Source organism: Cuculus canorus, chromosome 7 (genome assembly GCF_017976375.1).
Source record: "Cuculus canorus isolate bCucCan1 chromosome 7, bCucCan1.pri, whole genome shotgun sequence".
Classification (NCBI taxonomy): Eukaryota; Metazoa; Chordata; class Aves; order Cuculiformes; family Cuculidae; genus Cuculus; species Cuculus canorus.
The window spans coordinates 15,632,448-15,650,714 of NC_071407.1; the positions used below are offsets into that span (position 1 = coordinate 15,632,448).

Consider the following 18,267-nt stretch of genomic DNA (forward strand, 5'->3'; position numbering starts at 1 on the left):
GTTTAAACCATGGACAATTTCTTAATTTTTTTTTTTTTTTTTAATTTGTATAACATGAAGTTTAGTTGTATTTCAGGAAGTCACTTAACTGAATTTATCTAGGCTCCTGTTTCCCATTAGGACCACAAATAGTCTGGTTAGTATGAAGTGCAGTTAGCCATCTCAACAGTATTATATACTCATCTGCTGTTTTATCTAGTGATGTCATTAAGATAAAAAGTGATTTGTGTCAAATGCTGTCATCCTTTTCAGAAGGTGTATCAAGTGCAGATTTATAAATGCATGTGTTGTAGTAGCCACCTTTGCTGCCACAAAAGCTGCTTCTTTAGTACTCCTAGCTCTAGCAGCACTGAAAAATATTAACAGGTTTTCTTGGTAGGAAAATGTTGTATTGAGATTTATCATATATGGGCATGATTTTTAGCTTTAAAGTGAGATATCTGTCGCTGATTAATCTCGTTTCTCTGTGATTTTATTCTCATTATAGCGTGTGTGCTTCATTGAGAAATAGTCTTTAACTCACTTCCACACCTAACCGAAAAAAAAAAAATAATCTGTTAGGAAACCAGCATGGCCTCCCTGGCTAGGTAGGGAGCAGAGAAATTCAAATGTGGCTCCCCAGAGCACCTGCGGGCTTTCTTACCCCTTCATGCCTGAGTGAGGTTTTGATGAAGAAAATAAATTATTTGTGGGAGAGAATAGCCCGGTCCTTGGCCTTATGAAGGAAGACTGTGGAAATAAAGCACTGTTTCTGAGGATCTGAGGAAAGGGTGATGTGAAGAAGGTAGGATTAGTGATGTCATGAAGGAAGGTATAAAAAACAAGCTGGGAAGTTTCATTAGTCTATGTGGTGAGAAGGATAGAAGAGAGTGATATCTAACTGAATGAAATATAGCTAACTAAAAGCATTCATAATAATTATCTCCAGCATTAACATAATCCTTCTTTCCCCACAGCCTGGTTTTGTGCTTCCTTTCTTGTTTCCTCTGTTTTGGGGTATATTTTCAAGGCTTGAAGACCTGAGGGTGTTCCTGTGGCCTCAGCAAATATTGTGTGTTATTACAGCTATGTTAATTTTTGTTGCTTTTTTAATAATTGTACATTCTAGAGCTGAGTAACTGAGATGCTTATATTAACAGAAGAAAATTTATTTTAAGAAACCTGTACTTTTATCTGAAACACTGGGGAAAAAAAACAACTAAGCATGAAAATCATTGAAAAACAACATTTCAAGTGGGGCCACAGGGATCAAGTTGTAATGCATGTGCCAACTTATAATTTTTAATAGGAGAGGTTTTGCCTTGAAATGAAAATCAGTCTGGCACTTCTGAGGTAGAAAAAATATAATCTTTTCAGTTTGTATAAATTTTTTTTTACTTTAAAAGCAGCATGTGTAGCATATAAACTATATGATGGTGAGCCTAACGAATATGTAAATCTTATACATTCATATAGATCCTCTGGTCTCCTTACTTTTCAGTCTTCTAGTTTGCTCTATCGTTCATCCATAATATATATGAAATTTCAGCAAAAAAAGTTTTTAAAATTTCTGCAAGTACCTGGAGGAAAGTGCAAATATAAAACTGTAGTGAAAATACTCAAGGAAGTTCTTCAGAGTCATTGAAGGGGGTATTCATTAACCCTAATTTCTGCAGGAGAAGACAATTTGGCTTCTTATTGGCACACGTGGTTGTTTTTTATATTCCTTAGATTTGTCTAAGTTATTACTGAAGTCCCAGCTTATATAAAACAAAGGCTTCTGGGGGTTCCCAGACCAGTCTTTCACAAAGATTTTATCCTCTGAGCTAAGTTGCGTAGAGACAACTCTACCCTGTTATCCTTAAACCACTTCTTATTGACAGTTTAAATTGACAGCTTTTATATGTAGTTATTGTTCCTTCTGATATTGACTAAATTAATGTTCAGATGGTCTCTATTTTTGTTTTTTCCCCCTCCTTATCTGGAAAAGCTTTCCTGGTGTAGATGATACTGGAATGTATCTGGGCATTGCAATATTCCCAGCTAAGAAGGAAGAATGGCTTTGAGCATACTCATTCTTGGAGATGGGTGAAGGTTATTGCAGTGTTGTCCTGTCCATCTTCCATCACGAGCTAAATAATGACTGACGTCCCTCAGGATTCAGTATGTAACCAATGACTATGTTCTTTGTGATATCATTAATTAAGATTCTTACTCTTTAAATGAGATTTTGTAGAAATAGCAAGCAGGCAGGAAAATGAAGTCCCTCCTTGGCATTTTATAATCAAACCACTTGTTCTATCTTATAAAAATACTTCAGTAAAATAAACATTATAGGAAAGATTAGTTTTATTAATTTATACCAAGTAGTAAACTATCTTATTTTTGACTCAGAACTACTCTAAGCTAATTTATGGCCCATCTGCATGTACTTACCTTTACGTAACTCAGTTTAAAATTCTTCTTTCCTTTGGATGTTTAAGCCATGGAAGAAAATATTTCTCTGAGGCTCAGATTGAAATTCAATGTAAATTTAACATAGAATTGTTTCGATTCTTCCAAGTCAATATTGGTGTAGTGACAGAAAAAGAATAAAATATTTCCTTAAAAAAGAACAAAACACCCAAACCTCCATTATACAATGGTTTATGTGTTTATGGTTCTCATAGCTAATAAAACACATTTTGATTACCCTGATACCATTGATAATTTAGTGTAAAAAATTTAAATCTCTCTGCTTTATTATGGAAGGTTAAATCAGAGGTACTTCTGCAAATACTGGATAAATTTTCAAAATCGTAGTTATGCTATTATTTATTTCCAGAGTTTCGAATTTGACATAAGGATGATGAATAGATATTGCTGGAAATCTGTAAGGGCAAATAAGTGCAGTTTTAGAATGTGGAATAGCAATTCCTATACTGTCTAAACCTTTCTCAGTAGGAAGTACTTTTTATTCACTTTCTGTATGTCTGTTTTACATTTTGTTTGGTCTGTGCACTTCACTTAAAAAGAGAGGGGAAAAAAAAAGTTGAGAGTACTTTTCCCCCTGCTCTTCCACTTTCTTTGCAAATGGTTTTCTCACAGGTTGGAATTCTGCTCAGAACTGGTTTTTTTTCCCTCCCTTTTTCCCCCAATGGTTAGCCTTTTTTCAAAAGGAGTGCAGCATGTGTCAAGGAACCTAACCCATGCTGAACTGCCTTCTAGGCATGAACAGACAGAGAAGTCCCAGTGTGTGCAGAAATTAAGGAAGCCTCTGGCTCTTTTCAGCTACCAAAGGTTTCTGTGTGCATCACATCTCTACGCAGTTATGGATAGACACAAACTGTGCTATCGTAATAGACGTTATGCCAAATCTATCACTATAGATGAGGACATGATTGCCGTTGCTCGTGGAGGTATTTTCTGCTGACACTGCAAAGCTGTGGAGACTGAAATCCACTGTATGTGCTTCCCTTGACGTTTATAGCTTCTGATCTTTCGGTCTTTTTTTTTGCCCCATAGAACTGATCCACAGGACTCCTTCTGCTGGACCACACAGCCACTCTGTCGGGACTCCCCAGGTTACAGCTGCAAAGCATGTGCTTTTGCACCTGCATAGCAAATACCTTTCGGTCCTAGCGTGGCACTACCATATGTCTCTGGTTTTGTGGCATTTTCCATGAAAAGAAAGCATATATAGGAACAATTGTATGTGCTTGGGATTTGAATATTTTCTTCTTGAAAACAGGCCAAAGAAAAAGAATCTGGAAAGCACAGATTATATTTCTTTCTTAGAACATGCATTTCATTTTGAGCTATCAATAACAAAATGCTAAACTGGAGGCAGGTACTGAATGTCTTTTTTCCCTCATTATTGATTCTGTTTGGTTGATGGTATATTTAGAATGCAACTAGAGTTTACAATGGATAAGTTAAACTTTTAAGATGTTATTTTCTAATACATACATGAAGAAAAAGTGTATCAACAAAAAATTTGCAAGGAAAGTGTATCCTGTTTTACCAGGGATTTTACTCACTTTTCCTTATTTGACATACTGCTCAGAGTAAAATACTCTGAGCCTTATATTCTTGCTCTGTGTTTATCATCATTAAAACAAAATACATGTAACATTCTGTGGGAAGCTTTGAGGAGACTGTCATGAAGTCTGTATCTGTTTTGTTTCACTTGACATTATTGACACTTTGTTTAACCTTTTCAGGCATGTTCCTAAACAATGAATAACTGCCAAATTACCACAGCACATTTGATGTGGATGAGTCATCGTCCTTAAATTAAAAAGCAAAAATGTGATGACCTTTCTGTTGTTCTGTATGTCATTATTGCCATCAAGCGACTGGTTTGAAACTTCTGATCATTCATTAGTACCTTGAATGGGCAGCAGTTATTTTTTCTGTCCAGTCCTTAGGGTCTATTGTTTTAGGTAATCCAACCAGTAATGGCTTGGATTAAAAAAAGAAAATTAAAGGAAAATGCATAATCAACAGGCACCAACAAAGAGAAGACCTGTAGCTTCTCTGTCTGCAAAGGCAGACCATTATCAGAAAATTACTGTCCGTGTTTATATGCATATTTTATTATCTTGTAGGGATAATCTAAAAACTGATTTATCCTTATGTCTTGAAACCGCAAGGCAATTATAGCTTTTCTGATTCTGGAAAGTAGATTAAATATTCACTGTCATCATAAAAAAAAAAAGGCAAATGAGAACTCGGGAGTTTCATGGGAGAGCTTTAGTTACAAATGATAATGCCAGGTAATGGATGTTGCTTGACCTACCTGTTTTCTGGTCAACAGTGTATGACTGACAATGAATTCACCAACAATGGAGATAAAGATAAGTTTTGATAATATCCAGGTCATTGAAGTATAATAATGAGTCACTTACTCCTCATAGTACTGTGCAGATGGGTGTGTTTGAAATGTCTTCAAATGCATTTTACCAAGATCATCTTAATTCTTTGTTTCTGTATCCAAGACTGCTAACGCTCACAGTCATTGTGATGACTGCAGGATAGGAGCTAAATGTTGTCTTTCATCATTGGCTCTGCTTCTTTTCTACCACCACAATCATAATGATATGTTAAAAGTGAATCTTCCTCAAGGGTCCTGAGTCTGCATTCACTTCTTGGACAAAGGTACCGTTTAGTTTAGCTGGAATATTTTACATGAGAAAGAAATGGAAGATGTGACTTCTTTTTTTTCTGTTGTTGTTTCATAGTAATATGCAAAATGTGGAAAATCAGTCATATGTCATTAGTATTTGGCATCTACTCAACAACTGGTTGCACTTCTCAGAGCTTTTTTGGAAAGTTTGCAGCACCATAATGACAGCTTTCTAAACACAGATGTCCTCTCGGTACAACCTATAATTTTTTATGAAAGATGTATCGATGTCAGGAATTTGAATGAAGTACTGGAATTAGTTGAACATTCTTGTTATGAATATGTATTCAAAATATCTACAGTACATGTATTGTAAGTTCAGGGAAGAATCTGCAGTGTCTGAAGGCAGAAATATTGGTGCAAATTGTGCAAAACATCAGAATGTAGTTTAAGGTAAAGTGATTCTTCTGTTTGCCGTTTTCCCCACTATATTTTATGCTTTGTAGGTGCATTCTTTGAACTTGAAGCATCAAGAATCTCAAGAGCACAGTTAATTAATCAGGGCTTTGACCAGGGAAGATGTCTTATAGCTGAGAGGTCTGGAGTAGCTATTAAATGTTCTTGTAAAGTCGCATTAGTAGTCTCTTCCTCTTGTTTCATTTACCTCTCAGCTAAGCCGTCAGGAAGCGAATATTTCAAACACAGATTTCCCCTCCTTAAGTCAGCTGTTTTTTCTAGGGTAACTCCTCTTAAATGTCTTTAGTAAGTAAAAGTCTGTTCAAAGATTAAGGTGTAAGATCATAAACTCCCAGCAACTTGTGATACTCAATAAAATAATCCTCAAGTTTTTTTACTTGTGGAAAAATCATAGAATCATGGAATAGTTTGAGTTGGAAGGGACCTTAAAGATCATGTAATTCCAACCCCACTGCCATGGGCAGGGACACCTCCCACTAGATAAGGCTGCCCAAGGCCCCATCCAACCTGGCCTTGAATACCTCCAGGGATGGGGCAGCCACAACTTCCCTGGGCAACCTGTGCCAGTGTCTCACCACCCTCTTTGTGAAGAATTTCCTCCTTATGTCTGGTCTACATCTGCCCCTCTCCAGTTTATAGCCATTGCTCCTGGTGCTGTCACTACAGACATTTGTACAAAGTCCCACTTCAGCTTTCCTGTAGCCCCCTTCAGGTACTGAAAGATTGCTAGAATGTCTCCTCAGAGCTCTCAGCTCCTCTACTCTCTCAGCCTTTCCCTGTAGGGGAGGTGCTCCAGCCCTCTGATCATCTTTGTAGTCCTTCTCTGAACCCGTTCCAACAGTTCTATATCCTTATTATGCTGAGGAACTGGACACAATAGTACAAGTGGGGTCTCACAAGAGAGGAATAGAGGGGCAGAATCGCCTGTCGACCTGCTGGCCACGCTGCTTTTGCTGCAGCCCAGGCTGGCCTCCTAGGCAGTGAGTGTGCATTGATGACCCATGTTGAGCTTCTCATCAATCAGCACCCCCAAGTCCTTCTCTGCAGAGCTGCTCTCAATCACATAATTTTTATGTATATGTGTGCATGTACATACAAGTTATCTACATCCATGTAGGAAGACAGTGTTTAATGGTTATTTAATGAAATGTATGTAAAGCCAGACTTGTAAGTGAAAAGAACACTCTCCTCTGTTAGCTTACTGTAACCATTTGATATTGGATTTTAATGATAACGCAGTCTATTGTATATTGTTCTTTCACCTATTCAATTCTAGTTAAGATCAGAGTACCATATAGTGGGTATACCTAGCAACTGTAATAAAACTAGAGGAAAAATATTCCAATAAATATTGTTCTGGGTTTTTAGTTTTTTTTGTGCAGCTGTACAACCTTGATATAAGTGCTGCAGTTGTTATGACTACAGCTAACTTCATGTACCTCCCATCTATCTGTACTTTTACAAGGCACTTGGTTTTGATTTATTTTCAGCTTACACAACTAGATATATACACTCACAGCACCAATGACACATCATTCTGATTCACAACAGATAGTTTAGAGTTGGAATGCTGTGTCAGAAATGATGCGAAACCATAACTGTTAGTTAGAAAATGTTTTCTTTTTGGACTTTAACTGGGTCGTGCTGTGGTCATTCAGTATTATGATACTGGGGTACTTTCCCTTTTCTCTTGCTTTTGGTTGATGAGAAAATCACTTGCATGGTGTGTGTGCATGTGTGTGGCCCAGGCTAGGCTGCTGTTTGGCATGCCTTGGATCATGACCTTTTGCCAAACCTCAGCAGTAGCTCTTGGGGAAAAAATGTAAACATACAACCAAATTTACTCTGGTTACTTTATTTAGCTCAGTGAAAGCTGATACTCATTGCTATAAGGCATTGCTATATAACAAACTCTTAGCTAAATTAGAAAATGTGAGAAGATAATTTAATATTTTAATAAAAGTAATTTTGAAAAAATACCTGTAGAAGACAAGCAACTAGATTCATCCAATGTAAAATTTATAATGATAAGTGATTAACAGTTGTGGTGATTTCATTTGTTTTAATCATATTCTGGTTTTCAAGGATGACAAGGAAGAAAACATCTATTTTCTTAGGCCAGCAGTATATGGAAACACTATGGAATAATACTAATTAGCAAGAAGGTTCCAGGATTGTGGGTAGTATAATCATCTGCAATTTTCTGAGAGTATCCTTACTAAAATGACCTACCTAATTTAAGTGTAATTTCCAAAATAAGGAAACCAGAAGTCTTTTTTGGAACAGTGCAAGCGATGAACACTTTTACTTGAAATGGTCTCCCTTCTACTGACTTTTAACTGGCTTTTTTTCTTCCTGTAGATGATAGTTTAGGATTTTGCTTTTTTTTTTTTTTTTTTTTTTTTCTGTGTGGTCACAAGTTATGGGGAAACAGCAGAATTTCTATAAACTAGAACATCGAGGATTTCTGTAAATGGAAGACCTTTTGTCTACTTGTTTATTTTGACTGGCATTAAAACTCACCTGCCAACAGTTTGCCACTTGTAATGACTCTCTTATTTGCTGTGAACAGTGACTACTGTTGCCTATAAGAAATGATCGGTTCGCCTATTATGACTTGCAGAGCATTTGGATGAGTTGCCAGTTAACACAGAATGTGTGTAAGCGATATATAGATTAATGACTAAAACTGTCAGTTTTCCCTGCCTGAAATGTGTATGTTTGCTCTGAAGTATGCTTCCTAAGTGGATTTCAAATGTGTCCCAGTGTAAAGCATGAGGTAAATCAGCACAGACCCAAAGGATCTGGAGTATTGGATTGGGATTTTTGTTTTGTTTTGTCTTCTAAGTTTCAAGAATACAGAAGTCCAAATTATGAGAAGTGCCCTTTGTCTTTTTCCATCTAGACTCGCTTCTGCAAGTTAAAGAACTTCTTTCAGCCTGACTAGTTACATATTTAACATGCTGTACAAGCAAAAGGATCTACATTTAATTCATGAGGATATTGTCAGTGGTGCTTTCTAGAGAAAGCTCAGCCCTGGCGTTTGATGTGAACAGAGCTAGAGTAGGTCAAACTGTTTAGCATTGAGTATTTGAAGGTTAAAAAAATCCTAAACTATCAAAAGAAAATATGCTCATGTAGATTAACTTTTATCAAACATATTGACTCATCTTTGCAAGTTGATGGGACTCAAGACAAGAGACTGCAGAAGTTTTGTATGTTCAGATTTTGTTTATGAGATGGTGTGGAAAATTTGGAGTTAAAGGAAGTGTCATTAACTCCTTGGGCAGATGAAGGCAGAAGAAAGATGAACGTAGTAGCTGGTATTGGTACCAGGGAACTAAGAAGAAAATATTTGACCACAAAGTTAAACAAAAAGACCCAGAGCTGCTTCTAGTTCCTAGAGAGTGTTTTTATGATAAAAAACCATCATCCCCTGTATTTAATTTGCTATTAAATCAACTACTGTTATTTTCATCTAAATCCAGTAGAAGGGAAGGTGGCAAAGCAAAGAGGAAATCTTCTTTGCCTGGAGTAGGGAGAAGTGCAACATACACACAGGAGGATGGCTGTAGCCTTTAATTCTTCTCTGCTGTCCATGAGATTGTTGTGTCCTTTGCCACATAAGAATCAGTGCAAGGACCAACCTTGATGTCTGTGTTTCTGCCATTGTTTTGCTTATGTGGTTTCCAGGAGAAAGGAAAGAGTTCAGACCTATGCTTAAAATTAGTCATATACTGTGCAGCTTTATTATGAATGCTTCTTACGAATCACCATCAAGGTCCTTGCCTAAGCTCTGACCCTTTCCGGTGTCTCTACCAGTTTCCTGAGCTGACGCTTTCCTTTTTTTCCTCTCCAGCTGTGTGCCACCATTTCTCCCCCTGCCTCTGGTTCACGTTGCTGGTTTCTTGAGACTATGGGGAATTTCATGGGCTCTGACTCTCTGCCTTTCCCAGGCAGTAGAGGAATACTTATCGCTGTACTGCACGGTAGCAGGGAAAAGGAAGAACTTCTGGGTTTTATGCTTTTTACTGTAATAGCTTAGCAATGAGTGAGGGGCTGCCGTTGTTGCTTAAGCAAATAGGAATGACCTGTGACACTTAATGCATATGGTTAAAGTATCTGTATATTCACACATTTGTGCATTACTGTTTAAAAGTTATATCAGTACTTGACAACAAGAATAGTGGCGCAATTTTAATTTTAATGTCCTTATCACGTCCCTTCTATTTGTGTTGGACTGAGATTAGCATATTTTATCAAGTTTATTGTATTTGCATAATAAACAGATAATGGTTTATAAGTGAAAATAGCAACTGAAAAAGAGCAACTTTGAAATATCTAAAACGAGGTAAGATAAAACCAGTAAGAAAGCAAATGACTGGGTTTAAGACATGCATGGCTAAAAGATTTCTAATATATTTCATATCTTTATGAATGCTCATAACTTCGATTATGAGTTACTCGATTGCAGATGCTAAGGATTAAACCCACATGCCTTGTAGTATGTTGATTTTCAAAAGACTAAAGCGTAGCCTAGTATTTTACCTCATTTTTAAATAAATAGCTCCATTCTTACCTTTCTCCTGGTCTTTTGCTTTTTTTCAATAATATCACAAGATCAGGAGCGATACATGTTCATGATGAAAACACTATGCAGAGCAAGCTGGAACAAAGAAAAAACGGTAATCTGTAAATATTGGACAGGTGATGTTGCCATCGTGATACACTTTATACTTATGTATCATGCTTTGCCAATTATGCAGCCTAAAATTTGAGCTGAGTGAACTTCAACAAATGCTAAGTGGTTACCTTGGCCCTTGTTTAATGTTAGCATTTTACAACTTAAGCAACTGAACATCTAGATATACTTTCTAAATTGAGATGATAAGGACTTCCAGGATTTTTCTCCATGAAAACTGCAGTCCTGATCTGCTGTGCTTTTGATAACTCTGTTTTTTGTAGATGTAATACAAAACATCTTATATGTAAGTAATCAGAAGGTCTTATCGCCTTCTTAAGGACTCTGAGTGTTGCATGCTGCAAGCTGAAAGCTGAACTTGACTGTTAAGGGTCTGACTGAGCTCTTTGTTACGGACAGATCGCTTGTCATCGTCGTCACTAACATGAAATGGATGTGGCACAGAATTTTTTTGAATGGTGTTCAAAAGATCTGCAGAAGTGACTACCAAAATACAGAAGTATATATTTATGATTTTGACTTTGAAATCAACATATATTCTACTGTGAACTAAGCATTTAGTATGAAATATTGCCCTGTTGAGGGCAATCTCAGTTAGTGGAACCGAGTTCACCTAGTGTGCATTTTATTTGCGGTAAAATAAAAAGTCATAAATAAGGTGGCTCGTGGCTGTTGATACAGCCATACTTTGGCAGAGCCAAGCGTTGTATGTGCTGTAATGTACTGGAAGTGGTCAGTCTGAGAAAGAACGCTGACATTATTGTGCACCAGTTGTTCCTTATGAATTGCAAATTGTCAGAAGATTAACACTGACTCTACAAGAATTTACAGCATTTATCTCCTAGGCCTGCTTATCTAATTGCACTGAAGGCATTTCCTCAGGGTTCACATCACAAAGACTTTTGAGACAGTTCAGTAGTAAATCTGTGGGGACCGAGCTGAGAGCAATGTTGTGGCCCCCAGCACTGCGCCAAGAGCAGATGAGATTACTAATGGCAGTGAAATATCTTTATGTGTGCAATAACCAGTCCTTTGGATTGTCACCAAGTGCCAAATGAAGCACCTACCCGCCAAACATGAGAAACTGCATGTATTTGAGGACAGAAACCTGACCTATCTGTTTATGGCTCACATACCAGCTGCTTTGCCTACATTAGGTGGAAATGAGAAATTTATTAAGTGTAAAGTGCAAGCACAATGAATAAGCAAACTAAGGCTCTTGCTTTGCTGATTGATTGTTTTATTCACTCATTGATTAAAACATTTTTCCTGGGGCAAGAATGGCTGGTAAGCTTGTTCTGAAAAGTACAAAGAGGAGAAGAATTGAAACAAGCAGATTTTTATTTTTAACATCTAAACTTCACCATCTTACTTGAAAAATATGTTTTTATAAACTGCAAATGAGGTAATATTTTTAGTGTTACTATTTAAAAGAAATTAATTCTTGGTTTTAGGTAAGACAAATAAAGGTTAGAATTACATTGCATTTCGTGCTCCTAATGTATAGCAGTAGTACAGTAGGTGAAGTAATAATTAATTGTTCTTCCAATTATGTCTCTCTAGAGATCTGAAGAATAATTTGATCAGCACAATTGAGCCAGGGGCCTTCCATGGGCTTTCAGAGCTGAAGCGCCTGTAAGTATTAATTCCATTTGAATTATTCTGAAAATTGTGTTTGTATTGACATTTCTATCCTTGTGTAACTCAAAAATGCCACAAAATAATGATCACATAAGACTGACTGTAAAATAGAAAATCACACTCTGTGGTTTTTAAATTTACCATGTCTTTTTCTTCTTATTTCCCTTCTTTTTTTTTTTCATTTCCTCTTTCCTTTTTGCCTTTTCCCATTTAAAATTATCTGTTTGATCTCCAAGAAATGCACTAGCAATTACATCTACAAAGTGAGGAAGCACACCTGATTAATTACTTAATGAAATAAGTGGTATAAATATGTATAGACAATGTTTTGTGTTATCATATTTTTTTTTATTATTCTATTTGTGTATCTCAGAGCAGGTGTATAAAATAAATCCTTAAATAACTCCTTTGAAAGGAGACTTTGTCATGTTTTGTAATTTGTCTACCATTTTCATGCTTTCACATTTGCTCTGCTTGATTGGTTTTGGTCTTACCATTGTTTTTTAAGGAAAAAAGACTTATGCAATGTATTCCCTGTCCCATCATTCTTGCATTCCATTCTCTGAAAATGTTCTCACAGTATTTTTGAAAGCACTGGCTGATTTTTAAACTGCATTTGTAGATGATAAAAATATCTAAGTTGCTAAGATCCTACAAGTGGGCCTTTTTGCTTTTAATTAACAAGGAGTGTAGACCCTCCTTAGTTCTACTCAGCCTAAAGGAAAAGTGGGATGAACCCTTTCTTAGTTATAATTTTCCAAGTGATGGCATCCAGATGTCCGTGTACTGGCTAACCAGCTCATCAGCACTTACCAGAAATCTACCTAGCCATCACGTGTGCTGTCTATTTTGTGATGAGAAAAACCGTGAGAAAACGGGGATTATTTTCATGGGATGGGAAGATGAGAAAGAACGAGAAGAAATGCAAATCTACAGAAAAAGAAATTTAAAAAATCCTTCTGCTTTTTTGCTTTGAGATTAAATTCCCTAATGGCTACATACAGGGAATACTGCACAACTTAAGTAAAAGATTTCCATCTCTGATCTTACAGGTAGCTGTGTTCCCTAACACCAGCTACTGAGTCTTAGTGCGTTTGAGTAGGAAGCCAGTGACATAATAATGATGAAGTCAGAGGAGGATGTATGTTTTTTATACAAACAAAAACATTAGTTTGAAATTTTCTTGCAAACTATTGTTATCAGGGTGACCATACAATGAAATGATCAAAATAAGTGCTAATTGTTGCTTTGGCCAAATACTCTGATAACACAACCCTGACCTCTTGTGGGAAAAGCAGGAAACCTGTGCAAGTCATAGGCTGCGCATCTGAAGATTGCACAGGTGGAGCCTTGGGTCAGCCAGGAGAGAGAAGTCATGGAAGAGGAAGTTATTAGTCACTGGGAAAAGTGAGAAGGAAACACTCTTCAGCAAACTAGGGATATCAGCTTTGGGATTTAGCATACTGGATCTCAAAAAAAAGTACCTTGTTGCTGATATGAACAGCTAACACTGGGAGCAATTTAGAGACAGGGAATTGATTAATTGCTAGTCTGCCCCTTTTGGTACAGACCGGTGTAGTTTCACGGTAAGCAAGAAAATCTGTGCACTCCTTCACGGTGCAACTGTTGGGTAGCAGACAGTTGAGCAAAAGGATTAAATAGTGTAAATTTCTATTGAATATTGAATACAGTGATTAATTTTAAGACTGTACATTCACGTATTTTAATTTCACGTGCAAAATATAAATGATGCTGTGAAAACTGGAAGCTGATGTAATATGGGTAACTGCAAGAGATATGGCTGTGCCAAGGCAGACAGACAAACTGCAGTCTGTCAGCATCAAACTGTTTCTTTTGGGTGATTTGGAAAACTGCTATAATTCATATTTGAATGACAAACTGAATTATTTCAATGATATACTCAAGAAGTTACACATAAAATTGGTGAATATTGAAAATCTATGAAGCCCTAAAATTATAGCACTTGGTTATTCAACAGAGGAGAGTTTTGGTTTTTTTCTAACATCAATTTTAAGTCAGCGTTAGTGGGTTAAATGTCTTTCTCCTGAAAAGGAACACCAGCTTTGTACATTACAAACTGAATGATGTCTAATCTAACACATAATAACATGGAGGAATGTGCAACAAGCTGTCATTTCTTTTTGCTAATATTTTGAGAAAGCATGTTTTAAAACAGAGATTTCAGCCACTGCCAAATATATTATTGTGAAAATAACTTTTTGAAATAAACTTTGAAGAAAGGAGCTGTAGCCTTTTGCTATGTTAAAAATACTGTTTTATTACTAACAGTGAGATGAGACATTAGTAAACAGTAGAAATATGTCAGTTTTGGCTGAATATTGCGTAGTATTTCTCATAAGTAAACAGGTGCTAGTAACTTTGATAGAGAAAATCTTTATATTGGAAATAATTTTTGGGCTTTTATTTGCTACATATATAATTGTATTCTAATGCAACTAGCATAAGTTACAGTATGGTATGTTTATGGAAAATTGCTCAATAAAGTTAATATTAAAGTTGTTAAACCTATTTAATTGTGTTATGTTACATTAAGGAAAAAGGTTTTATTTCTTGTCTCAAACTCCTTGTGTTAAAAATAAAGAGGCTGTGGGTGATTGCGTAGGTGTGTATACGACTAAGGCAAACCTAATGTTTCTTGGGGTTTTTTTTGTTTGTTTCAGGGATCTTTCAAATAATAGAATTGGCTGCCTAACTCCAGAAATGTTTGTTGGACTTAACAGTCTTCACAAACTGTGAGTATAATATCACTTCAGTTTTAATCAAGAGAAATCTGAACTGTCACATGGCTTACCTGAGTACAGTTGGCAATAAAGTTTTGTTACAAGAAAACTGTAGGTTTTATACTAAAAATCCCCACCCTCCTGTGGCTTTGATTGTGATGGCTTGATATTTTAGTGTAGTTACTTCTATTTGTCACTGTAAAGTTTGTCAGAATTGAAAGAATTAAATTGAATATATTTCATTTCCACATTGAAAAGAGGCTGAATGTGATGTTTCTGTTTGAATGCATTTCTATTTGCATATCTTGGAAATGATTGAAGGTCAAGCACACAAATGAGACTTATACTGGTTAAAAAGGATACATTGCTCTTTCTACCCATTACATATCAATCAGAATTTCGTAACTTTTTTTTTTCCTTCAGTGTATTACAGAAAAAATAGTAAGCATATACTGTGAAAGAAATGTATTATGTTTCAAGTAAATTTGGAAAGTTCAAATTGCTTCAAAAATATCAATTTAGACTCTTTATTTCAGGTGTTGTGTTGTACACTTTATTTGTTGTGATATTTTGAGTCATCATTACATGCAACTGCACTGGAATATGCTCTAGAGAGCAATGCAATCAACTTACATATCCATTAGCATGCCAGAGAGCCCGTGTCATCAATAGATTATCAGGCTATTCTAGAAAGAGCACTTGGAAAACATGATAATATACCCAGGCTGTTCAGTTTTAAGAAAAATCAAATGACCTAGAAGAAGAGATAAGGTGTTTAATGTCAAAGTTTGCTAGTAGATAAGTTAACCAGGGAATTAGAGACAAGAGCTGATTTTTGAAGAAGGGCTGAAGTAATGTACAAGGTTCCATGTCTGGGCAGTAAAATAGCAGATGAAATTTAATGTAGAGAAATACTACGTGGTGAGAGGGGGAAAAAACTCAATCTGTTCTGGGTGAACCATTAAAATATAGGAAAGATGGTCTGAGATTATAGTGGATAAAGCCATGAAAACATCCACTCACTATAATTTAAAAAACATATTAGGGAGTATTATTAAAGGAAGAGAGAACAAATCAGAGAACATCCATTGTACTTCAGCAAAAAGCAAAGAACCTTTGTATTCTTAGTATCGTGGGCAATCCCAGAGTGCTCTTCCCAAAAAGATGGACAAAAGTAGAAAAGATTCAGAGAAGGTCAAAAAGGAATGGTGAAAGGAATGGTACAGCATGGGCAATTGCTAGGGATGAGTAAGTTGGCTGCAACTTTCCTGGGTGGGAAAGGGACCATTCATGGGAAGGGTCCTGTTTTAAATGGGCATTTGGCCAGACCCAGAGAGGCTCTATATTATCATTCACATCTGTCTTCATTCCTGCATGGGAAATAAATTCCTGCACTGCATCATAGTGGTTACAAATCTCAGACTTTATTTTCTTCCTCTCTGGCCAGTTCTGGTATTTCCTTGGAAAAAACAGGAAAATCTTTATAGAAAGATCTGCCATGAGGTTAGGAGAATATCATGTAAAAGGCTAAAATCCGACATGCTTACCGATCACTTTGGTAAGAGTAACTATGCCACATCTTCTCTGATGAAAACAAGTGAGAGTGGATGATAGGAAGAGCCTCAATACCATGTTGGTAAACAGGTGCCAACTGTACCTCTTTTCACTCATCTCAGGTGACTTGCCAAATTAGGCATGCTCAGCTCACCTTTTGAGTGTTGCTGGGTCTCCTTTTGTTGTGCACGGTGAACATAGATGACTATACAGCCAGTTTGCCATAGGAGGTGTATTTAATACAAAATTGTGAGATCACATTATTAATGGAATGTGCTTCTAGATGCTAGGTACAGCCTCAGTCAAGAGGAACTCTTTCCTGCCATTCATAGTATTGTTAGTTCCTTGGAAATCCCATATTGGTGACATAATGGTGATGATAATGGCTTGGAATCTCAATTTGCTTCTGGTGTAAGAACTGGTGGGTGGTTGGTGACTGCGAACTAATGTCGCCTGGTACTAGCATTCTCTATCTTTGTTTCTCTTGGAAGTTCATACAAACTTCCCAGAATAAAACTTTTAAAATGTGTTTAAAATACAATAAATCACCTTTCTGTTGCTACTGATAGCTCTGAATTGTGTTTACTTTTCATTTAAGAGGTATGAAAAGCTGAAAACATTTGGTGAAGCATTTACTTAGTGTAACATAGGTGTATATAATTGTAGAAAGAAAAATATAACAAGTTCTTAAACATGGAACTGCTTTCAGAGCCATCAGGTGTGGCTTAGGTTACTGGAGGAGCAATACAAAGATACATACGTGTGCTTTGATTTATGCAGTTGTTGATTGTGGTGATTACCATTCTGCTGTGTTACTTTAGCAGAGATGAAATACGGAAGGATCTTTGCAGGCTGTTATCAAAACCAGTAGGGAGAGCCGTGAGTCCACTGGTAGGAGCAAAAGACATAAATCTTTCCATGCACCTTCTGTGAAGTACAGAGATTAGGTTTTCTTATGCTGTTGACAAGCACAAATACCAGATGAAACAAAATAACACAGAATGTGTTTCGCTCAGTCCTGTAAATCTAATTCATTTTCAAAAATATGGAATTAGAGGTGAAAAATCAGCTCAAAGCCCAAAGTGAACTAGGATGTTTAACCAAGTGATGTGATGCATGTATCTAAGCCGAGTAGGGTGAAGGTATGTTTAAACACTTCACTGAAATGAAGGATGAGAACTGCCTGAGCTTTCAGGGGTAGATAATGCAAACACTCTTCAAAGGGCTTTGTGGTTTTGTGCAGTCTATTTTAGAACAGGACATCCTACAGGATTCTTGAATTAAGAAAAAGTTAACTAGTAATGTGATCTAGTATTGTTTTGAAAACGTGAATGTACAGAAACCACAAAAAATTGTAAGCCTCTTGATAATGTAGAAAAGAAGGGGTTTAGTCAGATTGCAGTTAGGATGTATATATATTTTACTGAATAGGAATTGAATTTCAAATTACTAATGAAATCTAGAATTTCACAGAGCTCATGAAATTACTGCAGTCAATTAGTTGTGATTATGTTCCTTGAGACTGATCTAATTTTCACACCTTCTTGTATCTGATGATTTGTACTCTGGAAAATGATTCCAAAATGCTTTCACATTGTGTGACAGATGAAGCTGACAGTGCCTCAGACAGTATAAGGGAAGATTTATTATGTCTCATAAAATATTAGCTTAACTTCTTTGGCTTATATATTACCATTTGGCTGTGTTTATGCTGTGATGAGGTGCATGCATTCTAACTAGGAGTGACATAATTGAATGCAACAAATCTCTCAAATCACCTTTGGCCTCCCAGTAGCCATGTTTCAGTGCTTTGTTCCAGAATTACGTATGCAAATGTATTTCTGTTAGGTAATGGAGCTGCCATCCACATTAATTCTATTTAATCTAAATATCTAGAGCTGTGTAATACTGAGGTGGTGCCACTGTGATGATCTACCAGATTTCATTTTTTAGTCCCCAGTAAGTTAGCCCTTCAGGTTCAGAAATGTTGCAGCCTTATTTCAACAAGCAGCTGCCGCCAGATCTTCCTTTTGGAAGTTTGAAAC

General features: G+C 36.5%; 1 protein-coding gene across 1 annotated transcript in view; it reads left to right on the plus strand.

Moving 5' to 3' along the window:
* The window catches only part of ADGRA1 (adhesion G protein-coupled receptor A1), a 264,781-nt gene that overhangs the window by 82,090 nt on the left and 164,424 nt on the right, over positions 1-18,267 (plus strand). The window contains exons 3-4 of the mRNA XM_054071764.1: positions 11,829-11,900; positions 14,609-14,680. Of these exons, the coding sequence (XP_053927739.1) occupies positions 11,829-11,900; positions 14,609-14,680 (144 nt within the window). The remainder of the gene's footprint in view (positions 1-11,828; positions 11,901-14,608; positions 14,681-18,267) is intronic.